Below are 15,423 nucleotides of genomic sequence, written 5' to 3'. Positions count from 1 at the left end.
AACTATTATTATGCTTGTTGTGCTACATGCGGCAATTATGATGAATAGTACGGAAAAGAGAAAACAAGAAAAATACAGAATTTAACGTGGTTCGACAGTGTGCCTACATCCACAAGAGCGAGGGCTGAATTTTCACTAAGTATGAAATTAGGGTTACATCATATGTATTTAGACTAACCCTAACCGTACAAGAGGTATTAGAAAATTCCAATAATACCCCTGTACAGTACAAGAGGTATTAGAAAATTCTGCTCCACTCCGCTAGGTGAGCTACGCTCCCCTCACTCTGCTCCGCTTCACTCTCGGCATCAGTATGCTTTCTCTATATATGTGGTCCACTCAATATGAGTCACATACTACAACAATGCTCTACCAAGAATAAACTTCTTTGTCCCGCAAAAAGATTTCAGGGGTACATGTGGCACTTCCGCAGAGCCATTCAATTTTCTAGTGGACCTCATTTTTCTGGACCGAGTTCTCTAAGATGAGCTGTTAAGAATTTTCATGGGGTAGCTGAGTGCATGTGAAAGAAGACACTTGCATTATAGAGACCTCAAGTGTGCTATAAGGGTCTGTTCTGAGCAAAATATGTTTTACCAAAATGGGTTTCATGAAAAGTGAATCTTACTTTCTTTTGGAACCTCATGCAATTAAAGACTGGCTCTAAAACTTCACTTCTTTTAAAAACCTGAAGATGTATGAATAAGACAAAACGTGAAAAAATTCCCGTGATTAAGGTAATGGAATTCAATCATGTGCAGATTTGGAATTTGGAGTTGTGTTTCAGACTTTTTCTAGCACATGCTTGTTAGTAGTTTATACTTTACTAGATTATTAAGACAGGTGTAGATCATCCAGCAACTAGCATGAACATCATTGGAATGCGTTATCGTATATAAATGTTCACCTAATAGCATTATGACTTTGCCTGGATCCCAGTCATCAAACAGAAAAGAAAAGGGAAGGAAGAAAATTGAATTTTGCTTTCTAAGCACGCATCATGGCAATGCTATAAGATTCTGATAATAGTACAGTCTAAATCTAAAGAAAACATCCATTAATTATATCCCTTTGTCTTCAATAATGTAAACTTCAGATAGAGATAGACCACGAGAAGAGAATATTCAAGCTAAACAAACAAACATCACAGAAAAATTTACCACAAAACGAAAAAAGTGGATCACATTCACATATACTAAAGGGTTTTGGACAAACGAAAGTTCTACCTTTTTCTCATGTCTCCCATTATTTGCCACGATTTCAATCATTTATGGGTTTGTAGACCCTTCCAAGGTCGATCAGTCATTAAAAGGTTACACATCTTGGTCTATATTTCAACTAGACTGGTCAAATGTTACAACTGGGGTTCTTTAAAACTCATTATAAAGGGTAAGAATTTTTCCTCCTTAACAATGTGGAGCCTATTCACTAAAATCCGGGATATTACAAGAGATTTTTTATATAATTCTAGAAGTTTAGCTCAAAGCAAAGATCACTGTCATTGCAAGGTCTGCATAATAATCCCTTCAGTTCTCTCTGCGGACCGATTTCAAATGACAATATGAAAAGCATTCTTGTTTTAACGGCTAAACTTAATCAACACTTGAGGAATGCCAAATTGCCAATGGCACAAGTTGAAGATAAGACAAACATCATGCACAAAAACACAAACAAACAAAGGAGAATGTCAAAACTAAAAAGATGTTTCAAGGAGCAAAAATATATATAGATATTAAAAAAGAAAAAAGAAAAACCAACCCTCAAACACACTGTTTTCTTTCTCATTTCAGCTCCCATCAGCAAACCAATTCACTCTTCTGGAAAATCCTTGATGGAACAGCAAACCGAGCTGAGAATGATCGAAAGTGGTTATCTGGGTCAGCCCACATCAATCCCTGATCAAAATTCTGCGAGTACGTATAAGGATCATAGGAAGGGACCTGCTTTAAATTCGAAGCAGTACAACCGAAATACTTCTTCTTTTCTCTCTTCAATCTTCTCCATAGGATTCTCCACCTTGATATCCTGGATCCGGCCACCATTATATCCAATGACACAACCCTTTCGTAGCCATTTTTCACATGCTTCAGGCGCGACCTGAAGTTAGTAGTATTTGAGCTCCACCAACTGTTGAAGTTCATGGGAAAAAGAACAGCACGAAAGGTTTTTTTTTAGATCTTAGAGCTTGGAAGTGGGTTTTTGATAGCAAAGAGTGTAAACTATTTCTCTGGCCTATATATATGCGGAGCCTGATTATAAAGTCAAATCATATAATACGTTTAACCTAAGTATAAAATCATGACATGACAGCAGGACCATTGGGGTGGTGGTAAACTCGTCATTTTACATTTTCTAAAAGGATGTCATGAAAATGTGAGAATCCTGAAATTATGCAACATTTTATGGTAGCTTTTGAATCACCCATCAGACTCATCCACCAAGCCTTTGTAGTTGGACTGGAAGACATATTTTGGACGATTTAGTGACAGTTGACTGGCCATTGAACTTGGCCTTAATGAAGCAGATAGCCTGTGATTTTGGCAATGTTTACAGGATGAAGTTCCAAAAATTAAACTCACTTTAATTCACATTAAATGAGGCAGATCATAAATAAAAACCTTTTTCTGGTGCGGCAATAGTCTATCCTATCTGGTGGGGCAATATCCCTCTTTAAAAAGAGGGCACTGGGCAGGGCACCACACTTTCTGTCCACCACCATTGCCTATTTGATCCAATAATTGTTATCATTACTGTGTGGTGACTGGTCAAATAGTCTAGTGGTCAAATAACTCTAGACTATCTGGGAAACTCTAAGCCGATTGAGTAGTGGAGAAGGGCCATCCAACTCCAAGTACATGCATCGTGACTACCTTGTTGCATTATTCATATATCGTGAGTGCATGAACGTCGAGTTTCTGTGGCTTGCTGCACAATTAATGCATCCTTGCGTAATTCAATGGAGACTAATACGAGAACTTCTTCAATAAGATATATAGTTATACACTATACAGTCGATAGATTTCTTTTTGCTTATCTAGTACATTAAAATGGAAAACCATTAGGTAATTAGGATTGCTTATATAAATATCAATTAACTGACAGATAGGAGGAAGGTGTCTGTATTCCGGGACTACCTATCAAGTGAAGTCAACTAGTTCAGAAACTCATTAGAGCTATTTTTTTAACGTGGCAGTTAATAATTGGTTGAATGCAGTTCGAAAATGCAGCACGCTTGTTCTCAGTACTCGAGCTTAAAACTGAAGCCAATTTTATCGAACACAAAGAAGTGTAGTTGGTGGGAATTGTTGATGAGTTAGTTGCTTTGAGCAGATACCCCATGCCCTCATAAAACTTACTTGCTGGGAAGGAACAATAGTTGGTAAGGCCATTGGAATTCATTGAATGAATTGGGGGACCAAATCAAGGACTTTTGGACCATCTATCTATGTACAACCAACGAGGCATAGTACATTCCGATTAGTAGAAATGGTGCCAAAATTATGTAGAAGAGAGAAGAAGGAACAAAGAAATCTACTTGTAATTGTATAGGCAAGGAATAAGACATCTAATTGGTTGACATTATTTTGAGGTTTTACCGATATATGTAGTTTTTTGGGGATAATTATGGTCTGGGTCGGTTTCGTGGTCTTGTACGTACTAATAGATGGGATTTACCTTATATTCGAACACGATAGAATTTTTTTGGTTTGTATAAAATAGTTTTTGGGCCTGGGTTTGGTGTTTATGTCTATATGTAACCTCCAGGTGTCGGTTCTGTTATCACGATTTTTCTTCATCATAAGTGATAGTTTTTAATACAATTGGGGCTCCACCCTCTTCTAAATATATATATATATATATATATATATCTTAAAAAGTGACAGGTCTTCTCCCCCAAGAACTGTATGCAAGTGTGTTTTTGCTGGGAGAAATCATTAGCTGTCACTTATTAGCCAGGGGATTAGGTGCAACTTCAATCTCTTCTGATCATTTTCTGGAAGGCTGGTGCCTCTGCAAATAAGTAGTTGAGGATATGAGGGCCTCGACGCAGTATAATGATCATAATACAATCTTTGTAACCAATTCACTTCACGTGGTTGGATTTTTTAAGTTTTTGTCATCAATAATTTACTGTCATTATTGTCCAGTATGGCTTTCTGCCAATCCCCTCTACCTTTTCTACTGCCTTTGATTAGGTTCTTCTGTCAAAAGTGTATGCAAAAACATGTATCCTTTTCTTGAGTACATTTTGATTAAACAGATTACTATTTTCATATCATATTTGTGGTTTGGTTTTGATATGTTATTTTTCTGTTGTCTGCAGAAACTTGTGTCATTAGAGATGCTCTGTTTCGAGCTGTCTAGGCTGTGAAAATAGACCTACCAATTGAACTGCCGACAACTTTAATGAACCAGGTGGGTCCTGATGTAACAAGATATGGTTGCACCAACACTCCTACCGTCACACCGTGAACCCCACAGCTCGGTCCTAGCGGAGACCTATGTTTACTTTGATCTCAAACAAAGTTAACAGAATAGGTTGTATGAAAAAGACTCTTGATTTCTAGCACATGGAGAGGCTGGACTTACATTTTCTCTGTTTTCACTTCACCAGCACTAACAATTTCGTTTCTTTGGTAGGACCTGAAGATGGTCTTGGCGCTTTTTTTAGGCCCATTTTCACTCTCCCTCCCCCCACAACACACACACACACACACACACAAGCCTGAAGATTCCATTTTTGATTTCCCACTTGGAAGGAAAAGGAATTCAGGTACTTGGGTTTCGAAAATCGACAAGGGTGTAACTCATTTGAATAAGCAATATAGAACGAAGGGGATGTGCTTGCATATACATCTTCATTGCCATTTGAAGGAGAGAAAAAGCATCCGATGGTAATTTCACCATAAAAGCCTCCTCTAGACCATGAAGGCATTTATCTATGCAATTAAATCATTGGATGTTTTTAATTAATAATCGTAATCAAGACTCAGTTTTTGCATCCAAATATTGTGACACATATATACTTCCATTTTAACCGACCACCTGTTCTAAAAACTGTCAAGATGGTTACAGATATATTCGATTTGTGACAGTATAAACCAGCCCAAAACTCGTTTACAAGACTAGGACATATATGGAAGAATTTTATTACTTGGGAAGCACAAAGTACATGGATGTTTTAGGCTTTTAGCAGGTAAATCCTTTTTCCTATGTATGCTAGTGCAACAAAGCGTATAAAATCTAGCTGGACATGGGTCCTCTTCGTCCTAGCCATATATACTCAGACCGATGATATCTACACCTGAATGAACCCGGGTGGCGTGTGGGTGAACACATGCAGTACTTCTTTGTCGCCCCATCTCTATTGACCTCTCTAGCTAGCTCGGTTTCTGCTTGCTGGTTAGCCACCTCCACCGTGGCCGTCTCTGCCCATGCAAATTGCCTTCTTCTTCTTCTATTTCTCCGGTCATCGGCGACTTCAACCAAGTAAAAGTCTGGGTGACACATCAGGGTTTATTCTTCTTCTTATTTTCGGTTGATGGCTTATATATATATATATACACATATATATATATATATATTTGATTAGAATTAGGAGAGATCACTATGTTCCATTCTTAGTAGTGAAGAAAAGCAAGGAAGGCAAAGAAGCCAAGGAAAGGTGAGGTAAGAGAAAAGTTTTTGGATTTGTTTTCAGAAAAGGGAGTGCTTTTTTGTTGGCTTTCTATTTCTCAGTAGAATTATAAGCACACGGGGGGACTGGTCCTAAAAGATGAAGCTTATCTGCAGCAGAGGTTCGCTCTGGCGGCAACCTCATCGCAAAGAGCATGAGCTATATGAGGCGGTAAAGGTGGACGCACTGGCACAAGGTTCCAACCAGTCGTTTCGGTTTCTTTGTTTTGTTCTGGGTTCTTTTTGGATTCAATGGAAATGAAGCTGGAAACTTGCTTACTGGTGGGCCAAGTTGAATGCGTGGGCTATGAGGTATTAAAACGAGGTTTTTGCCGGTTGGTTTGGTTTCCAATACTCAACCTTCTGATTTTAGCTCTTGAACGTTTGCTATTTCAGGCCAAACCAAAGTAAACCAGCACAAGTTGCACCACTCACTTGCCACTATGGTAAAAAAAAAAGCAAAAAAAAAACAAAAAAACAAAAGCCTCCCCTCTGTAAACACCACCACAAAGAATATATTCACCATACAAACGTCGTAACCCTGGCTTGATTCCCAAAAGCACTTGCACAAAACTACTTAGAAGTTCTGGTAGGTAAAGGGAATATTTAATTGTCTCTGTAATAAATTATCAGAGAATAATTATCTTTACACCTGAGCCACTTCCCCTACAATCACCATATATTAATATATATATATATATATATATATATTTCACAATGCCCACCCAACATTACAGAATTATATCATATGACTACAGAAACCAGGCATGTGGTGTATAGAATATTAGCATGGACTATCCATGCTTCAAAGTTCATATACTCGAACCTGTTTCAATACGTAAACAAATTTAGGGAGCTTAGACACCCTCTGAACCTTCTTGCTGTGCGGCACCTCGTGCATGACAATCAAATTCATCACTGATAGCATAAAAAGATAAAAGTTAGTATAAGAAAGTCAACCAGAGTCCTTAACTGTATAACTATGACTACTGAGCGGCTGATTGCAACAAGCCAAAAGCTTTTAAAGCAATTTGATTTTATTTGCATGGTGCAGTTTGAGGACTTGGCTCGATTGAAAATTTCTACAAGTGATAAGAGTGAGAGCCATGGTGTATATGCGGAGAAACGTGTCATTCAAATAGAGACTTTAGTCCTGCAAGTAGCAGTAAATAGGCTTTTTGCTGCTCACCTCAGCTACACAATTCTGCCGAGCAATTGTCTGATTGATTGTATTTACCAACACCTCACATGATACTTTTGCCTGCAGAAAATTTATTGTAAATGCAATATGAAGGATCAGTAACTTTTAAAAAAATGGGAATGTAAGAGAAAAGTGGAAGAATATTAGAAGCAATAAACATGGAGGACTAAAATACTATTTGATGGGGACTTATTTTTTGTCTTTTATCTCTCTGGGGCTCGTGACCAGACTCCAGATGTGCTACATGGCAACATCATATTGAGAAAGGAAGTGGATATGTGAAGAGGGAAATTGGACGAAGAATTGAATTCGACTTCTTCAAACAAGAAATCATGAAATAAAACAAAATAGAAAGGAAAACAAAATAGAAAGGAAAATCGCAATTCAGAGCATTTCCAAAACATCCCACATTAAGCATTTGGTTTGATAATTGCACTGCACACCAGCAAACCATGTCAATCTCCAAGACATCTGCCACTCGAACATTCTCTGGTTTTTCTTGATGATAACAATTCTCATTCTTATAAAAATTCCAAAATCGGGACAAAAAAAAAAAAAAGAGGCGAAGATGCTTTTACAGACTACTACAAGATCATCTGTCAATAAACTATTTATTTGCCCTGAATGTTTCTTGAGAAACCGCAAACCATCCTAAACCAATAATATCTTCAACCCATGCCAGTATGAAATTTCTCTTTAAGGTGTTGAGGATAGAGTTGAAATTTCCCTATTTTGATGGACAAAATAACTCGGGTTCATCAAACTCCACAGAAAAATGTTTGGTTTATGAAGACGTCTAAGAAAAAGCAAACTCACAAATTGATGTGATATCTAGGGGTGTAAATCGGTCTGGTCCGGTCCGAGGGGTGATGGACTGAAATTTTCTGTTTATCATTTTTTCCGAACCGGACTAGACCGAACATCCCTAGGGACCAGACCGGACCGGACCGGACCCATAGCTATTGGTCCGGTCAGGCCCAATTATTTTTTTATTTTTTTCTTCTTTTTTTATGAAATAAATTAATAAAAAAATTTATTTAAAATACTAAGTTAAAATTAAGTGAATTATTAATGTGAATTATGTAACTAACTCAATAAAAAAAATATTTTATATGGTTAATGATAATAAATTAGATGAAAATTACATTCTTAACTTATATAATTATTATATAATTAGTTAATTGATAGAATATTAATTTGTTAATAACATATTTTATATTTTATATTTTTAATGATGATAGGTTAGATGAAAATTACATAATTAATTATATACTTATTCTATAAATAATATATATAAAATATATATTTTTTAATTCGGTTGGTCAGGTCCGGCCCGGGGTGGGAAATCCCTGGACCGGGACTAGACCGAAAATTCTCGATCCTCTATTTTAGTCTTGGTCCCTAGGTCTGGTCGGTTTCTCTAGTCCGGACCAACCAACTTTCACCCATAGATATATCATATATCAGATTTAATGTATCACACATTAAACACATTACTTTGTGAACTTTACTTAAATCTCTTTCTAAACTTAACACTCCCAACATCTATTTTAGCCAAAATAATCTATTCAGAATAAAGCTCCGATTCCTATCCAGTCCGATCACCACTTCCCCTTTATGTTATTAAATAAAAAATAGAAATGCCAACTCTCTTGAAACAGAGATGCTTAGATTTTCTCAACTCATATCTATTTAGTATTGTAATCGATAGATAGATTAATAATAGGTAATGAAGTTCATAGACGTTGAAAGAGCATTTAACTCAAGATTCTCATATGGAAATAATGACACTGACTGAACGGTGAAGCAAAGTTTGTGAGATTTCTGTCACTAATGACATCTATTCCGCACATCGACCAGTAATAATATATATTCAACCCTCCAAAATCGCTGAGTCTCTTTTTCTCTCCGTACTACGTCTCTCGCACAATCGCTGTTCCGTCTCCAATGCCGATTGTGGGAACGTGACCGCGGGTTTTAGTTAAGCAGGGAAGGATTATGGGTCTTAGGAGAATAGTTGATATCGAACGTAAGTCTTTTGAGGTGTTAAGGGATGGGTGCAGGGTGCTCCTCACCGAAAGAGGGTGGAAGATGGTGAAGAAGATGAGTTTGGAGTTGGCCACGGCTCAATGGTTTACGAAAGCCCTGGAAAATTGTTTATTGGCTGGAAGGAAGGAGTTCTTTACAGGGCATAGGGAAGGGGATAGGGGCTTTATAGCACAAAGGTGCTCAAACCTTCAGGGTGCTTTCATGGCACTGGTGGAATATGGTAGAGGAGGTCATCGGAACTGCATCTTCATTCCTCTTGATAGGGATGGAATGGGTTGGAGGAAGTTGGTGGAGGTTCTGAGGGAAGCTGGGCGAGAAGGTGGCTCCGTGGGGTCGGCTCCGTTAGCGGCGACGGTAGTTCCTCCCTCCAACACTTCGTACCTGGAAGCTCTCAAAAAACCAAAGGCTTTGGTCCCATCTTGTCAACACGTCAGGATCAGTGGAGAAGCGCCGCTGCAGTCTGGAGCTGGAGAAGCGCCGCTGCAGTCAGTAGGTGGCGCTGTTTCAGTAGGGGCTCAGAGTTTGGAGGGAGATGGCAGGGGAAATGTCGGTCTCAATATGGAATGTATCCTTCGGGCCGTGCTGGAGATGCAGCGGCACGTAGAGTATTTACAGACTAACTTAAATATGCTGAAACGGTGCGTACCAGAGGACGTGTTAGTGGAAATGGGAGTAGGCCAGGGAGAAGGGCAAAAGGCTTTAGCATTGGGCCAGTCGAATGGGCCCAAGCATCTACAGCATGCCGCAGGAAAAGGGAAATTAGGCCCAGGCGTTGGGCCTCACTATCGGGGGACGCAGGTGAGAAAGAGGCCTGTTTGGCGGAGACGGGTTGCGTCTGCCTCAGGCCCACCGACGGGGGGTTCTCAGGTGGATCTGCCGACGAAGCCCCAGGTGGCTCCGGCGAAGGCGACGACACCACCGATGAAGCCTCAACTGCCGGAATCTGCTCCGATGGTACTACAACGCATGTTAACAGACTTGCCTCCTCTCCAGTGCTCTTCGAGGGATGCGTCTGCCTCAGGCCCGCCGATGGGGGGTTCTCAAGTGGAACTGCCGACGAAGCCTCAGATGGCTCCGGCGAAGGCGACGACACCACCAATGGAGCCTCAACTGCCAGAATCTGCTCCGATGGTAATACAACGCACGTTAACAGAATCGCCTCCTCTCCAGTGCTCAACAGAACCGCCAGTGGTTCCTTTGCCTTTTGTGGAGGCTCAGCTTTGTCAGGTTAGTTCCGGCGAGGAGAGGCCTGCGATGGGGGGGCTGACAGCCTCAGGCAGTTTGGGAGTGGAGTCCTTGCCACCGTGCGACACTGCTGCAGTTCCAGACAGTCTGAAAACGCCGAGGAACATGTCGGGAGGGTCACCTCCTCAGTCGGAAGCCCATATACAACTTGAGGAGCATCTCGAGCTCTGTTCTGAAGCTTTGCCGTGCCATGAACTGAGTTACATGGTTCCTGGCGATGAGGGGGCACAGGTGGATGTGGGGGATGATGATGGGCATTCCCAAGGAATGAGTTGTGAGGTAGTGATGGTCCCCGAGACTCAGTTTCCCACCAGTAATACTATGGTCGAATGGGAGGGCAGAAACTTATTTGGGGAGGATGATAGGGGGGTGATTCCTAATATGCTGTGGGCTTCTAGTGATGGGGAGCCTATTCCGTTAAACCGTTTACTACCAAAGGAATCGAATACTGCGGATTGGATGCTTCAAAAGGTGAAAGATATGCATCACTGGATAGGTATGGATTGTGTGGGTTATGAGGATCAGTTTTTGGCTTTACTAATTGCCATTGATGCGGGGCATAAACAGTCAAAGAAACCAGGCTCAAAAAAACAGCGGGAGCTCAAACGCCTAACTTGGTCATTAAATTACGAAGGAAGCTCGAGCCGGGAAAGATCAAAAGGGAAGGGGCATGCATTTTCCTTATGAAGCCAAAAATTGTGTCGTGGAACGTTCGTGGGTTAAATGAGTTGAATAAGCGATTTCGTATAAAAAACTTGTTACGAGAGTGGAGGGCGGACATTGTATGTTTACAAGAAACCAAACTAAAAAGTGTTTCTAGAAGATTAATCCGAAGTGTTTGGAGTTGTACTTATGCGGATTGGGTCTTTCTTGCTTCTAATGGGGCATCGGGTGGTATCCTAGTGATGTGGGATAAACGAGTTGTTGAGAAAGTGGAGGAGTTTGTGGGGGAGTATACATTGGCATGCTCTTTTAAGAGTGTGGCAGATAATTTTGCGTGGGCTTTTGCGGGAGTATACGGTCCAAATGTAGACAGCGCAAGACGCTTACTATGGGAGGAACTTGCTGGGTTGTATAGCTGGTGGGAGCTCCCTTGGTGTATAGGAGGGGACTTTAATGTCATCAGATTTCCCAGTGAAAGATCGGGTGAGAGTAGGATGAGGCCAGCAATGACAGAGTTCTCAGATTGTATTTTTGATTTGAACCTGTTAGATATTCCTCTTTTGGGGGGCTCCTTTACTTGGTCGAATAATCAGTCTTGGTCCCGGTTAGACAGATTTCTAATCTCACCGGAATGGGAGGTTCACTATCCGGAGGTGTCCCAAAAGAGAATGCCACGTCTGTGCTCGGATCATTTTCCTATCTTGTTGGATTGTGGGGGCATTCGAAGCGGTCGCCGATACTTCAAGTTTGAAAACATGTGGCTGAAAAGTGAAGGTTTTGTGGATAAGGTTAGAGAATGGTGGTCTTCTTACCAGTTCTATGGTAATCCCTCATACATCCTAGCCTGCAAATTAAAAGCTTTGAAAAATGACCTTAAGCTTTGGAATTCACAATCTTTTGGAGATTTGGGGGAGCGAAAGAAGCTTATGGTGGAGGAGTTACATCAGTATGAGCTGAATCTCGAGGCTAGAGCCCTGTTACCTGAAGAATTGATGCGTAAAACAGAGCTGGTTTCAGAAATAGAAAGAGTACTCTCCTTAGAGGAGATTTCTTGGCGCCAAAAGTCGAGAGCATTGTGGCTGAAAGAAGGTGACCGTTGCACAAAGTTCTTCCATAGAGTTGCTAACTCTCATAGAAGAACTAATACCATCGAAATGCTAAATATTAATGGTATGGAGTGTAAGGAGGCCCCTGTGATTAGCGATCATGTGGTGGATTTCTATGAACAACTACTTACAGAACATGAGGAATGGAGACCAAAGTTGGATGGCCTCGTCTTTGACACTATTGAGCCCCAAGAAGCCTCTTGGTTGGAGAGACCTTTTGAAGAGGAGGAAGTGTATGAGGTAGTGAGACGTATGAATAAAGATAAAGCTCCAGGTCCAGATGGTTTCTCGATGGGTTTCTTCCAAACTTGTTGGGAGGTGGTGAAAGTGGACATAATGAAGGTGTTTAGGGAAGTATCCTCGGTTGGTAAGTTTGAAAAAAGCCTAAATGCTACTTTTATTGCGCTAATCCCGAAGAAGATTGGAGCGGTGGAGGTTAAGGACTTCCGACCCATTAGCCTGGTGAATGGGGTGTATAAAATTATTTCTAAGGTTCTTGCTAATAGATTGGGGGTGGTGTTGGGCAAGATCATCACGAAGCCACAAAATGCCTTTGTTAAAGGGCGACAAATCTTGGATTCAGTCCTCATAGCGAACGAGGGGTTGGATAGCAGACTCAAGGCTGGATCCACAGGGATTATTTGCAAACTAGATATGGAGAAGGCATATGATCACGTAAATTGGGATTTCCTCTTGTACTTGTTGGGGAGGTGCGGTTTTGGGGCTAGGTGGCATTCTTGGATGAGTTGGTGCATTACTACGGCTAGATTCTCAGTATTGATAAATGGTTGTCCTACAGGCTTTTTCAGTAGCTCTCGTGGCCTAAGGCAAGGAGATCCTTTGTCCCCACTTCTCTTTGTTATCATTATGGAGGCCTTGAGTAGGATGATATCGGCGGCGGTTACGCATGGGTTTATGGCTGGTTTTCCAATTGGCGATCCCAGCAGGGGCATTATTACCTTATCCCATTTACTCTTTGCAGATGATACACTCCTATTTTGTGAGGCAGATCGTGACCAGTTGAGGGCTATGAAGGCTTTGTTATTATGTTTTGAAGCAGCATCAGGCCTGAAAGTTAACTTTGACAAGTCAGAGTTAGTGCCAGTGGGGAACGTGAGCAACACAAGCCAGCTAGCCAGTATTCTTGGGTGCAAGGTAGCCTCTCTTCCCATGACCTACTTAGGATTGCCATTGGGGGCTGCGGCTAGGGCCTCATCCATATGGGACTCAGTCATTGAGAAGATAGAAAGAAAATTGGCAGGATGGAAAAGACTGTACTTGTCGAAAGGTGGTCGGTTGACTCTCATCAAGAGTACCCTTTCTAACCTTCCTACATACTTCTTATCCTTGTTTCAATTGCCTGTAAGGGTGGCGGCTCGGATTGATAAACTGTATCGTGATTTCTTATGGAGTGGGATAGGGGATGAATTCAAATTTCACCTGGTTAGTTGGGATAAGGTGTGTAGACCAATCTCATCAGGTGGTTTGGGTATAAAAAATCTAAGAACATTCAATCGGGCTCTACTTGGAAAGTGGCTATGGAGGTATAACACGGAGACAGAAGCCTTATGGAAACTGGTAATTGATTGTAAATATGGAAGTCTATGGGGGGGTTGGTGCACTGAAGAGGTAAATGGGGCCAGTGGTGTTGGAGTTTGGAAACATATTAGGCGTGGATGGGGGGATTTTAGTAGTCATGTTAAATTGGTGTTGGGGAGGGGTTCTTGTATTAAGTTCTGGAGGGACACCTGGTGTGGGAATGAGGCTCTAAAGGATGCATTTCCAGCAGTTTTCCGAGTGGCACGCAACCAGGAAGCTTCAGTTGAGGATCTTACGTTACTATCAGGAGACCAAGTGCAGTGGAACATCACGTTTAGTAGAGCGGCACAAGACTGGGAAGTGGACATCTTTGAGGCTTTTTTCAGCCTGGTTTATTCTGTGAAGCCAAACAGACAACAAGCTGATAGGTTGTGGTGGACTCCTGCGGGTAAGGGCATCTTCTCAGTTCGTTCCTATTATAAGTCCCTTTCCCGAGCCGTAAATAATTCATTCCCATGGAGGAGGCTTTGGCGAAATAAGGCGCCCCCGAAAGCGATCTTCTTTACATGGACAGCAGCGTTGGGGAAGATTCTGACTACCGACAATCTGAGGAAACGCCGGATAGTTATACTAGACTGGTGTTGCATGTGCAAGAGATCTGGTGAGTCAGTGGAACACCTCTTGCTACACTGCGAGACAACTAGAGCCTTATGGGTGGAAGTCTTTAGTCGGATAGAGTTATCTTTTGTTATGCCGGCCACTGTGGTAGATCTACTAGCCAGTTGGACACTTCCAAGAGGAGCTCAACAAATCAAGGAGGTGTGGAAAATGATCCCGATCTGTATTATGTGGTGTATCTGGCAAGAACGCAATGATCGGACATTCGAAAACAAGGAGCGGTCTTTGGAGGAACTTAGAGCTCTATTTTTCCGTACTTTATGTCTATGGGCCATTGCTTTAGATTTTAATGGCCTGAATTTTCATGACTTTCTAGTTTCCCTTATGTCGACCTAGATAGGTCTTATCTCTTGTATATCACTTGTGTACTTGGGTTATTGCCTATCTCTATTTATATAATATCGATTACTTATCAAAAAAAAATATTTGTAAAGTTTGGTTTGAAATTTTGAATGAAAGGTGTCCGCATTGTCACGTCTTCTTCCATATACATGATCAAGACATTGAATTGTCACTTTTTTTTAGCTTAAAGCTTAATTTAAGAGAATTTGGTAGTTGATTAAATTTTACTCACATTTGAACTAAACTTGACTTCAAAGTTCAAATTCTAACCAGAAAATATTATTTCAAATGAAGATCTTACCGACAGTGGGACTTGAATGAAGAACAGGCCGAGCTGGCCTTTAATCTCCGTTCGAGTATCGAACGGCACCCTACCCTTGGCTAGGTCCTTAAGCAGATACATCGCGTCGGACATGAGCTCCACTCCGTCGAATTCCAGCTGGGCATCCACGTAGGACGACCCTCTGGCCCTCACGTGTCCCCGGTCAGACCTCACGTGACCCAGCTTCTTTCCCCTGTACCCGACTGCCACGTCAATCATCGTGTAGTCCATAGAGTAAACGTCGGTGTTTCGGACCTTCACCGTCACGAACATGGATATGTCCACGGATACGCGGGGAAAAGTGTGGACGTGGATCCTGTTCAGGCGGAGCCTAACGATCTTGACGTCAGGGTCGGTGGGCCAGAAGATGTAAACGACGGCGGCTAGGAGGATGATCAAACCGGTGCAGATTATACGTAAGCGATTACGGTTGGAGGAGTGGTAGTATGGGGTTAGAACGACGTAGTTCTGGTGCGGGGGAAAGGGTATGTGTATGGGGTGGTAGTAGTCGGCTTTGGAGGTGGCCATGGTGACCGTTCGAGAAAGCATAGAGTGGGTGATGAGGGGTTTTTGAATTGAATTTTGATTGGTGGGGTATAAAG

The 15,423-nt window shown here is 41.5% G+C and overlaps 1 protein-coding gene across 1 annotated transcript; it reads right to left on the bottom strand.

Annotated features, from left to right (window-relative positions):
- Positions 1-6,263: 6,263 nt before the first annotated feature.
- On the bottom strand, positions 6,264-15,389 carry LOC108989191. The gene is made up of 3 exons (XM_018962726.2): positions 14,801-15,389; positions 6,866-6,937; positions 6,264-6,594 (listed from the first exon to the last, which is right to left on the bottom strand). The coding sequence occupies exons 1-3, from the start codon at positions 15,368-15,370 to the stop codon at positions 6,592-6,594; spliced, it is 645 nt and encodes a 214-aa protein (XP_018818271.1). The 5' UTR covers positions 15,371-15,389; the 3' UTR covers positions 6,264-6,591.
- Positions 15,390-15,423: the final 34 nt, after the last annotated feature.

The sequence above is a fragment of the Juglans regia genome, chromosome 7 (genome assembly GCF_001411555.2).
Source record: "Juglans regia cultivar Chandler chromosome 7, Walnut 2.0, whole genome shotgun sequence".
Classification (NCBI taxonomy): domain Eukaryota; kingdom Viridiplantae; phylum Streptophyta; class Magnoliopsida; order Fagales; family Juglandaceae; genus Juglans; species Juglans regia.
This window is presented reverse-complemented; position numbering and strand designations above follow the sequence as displayed.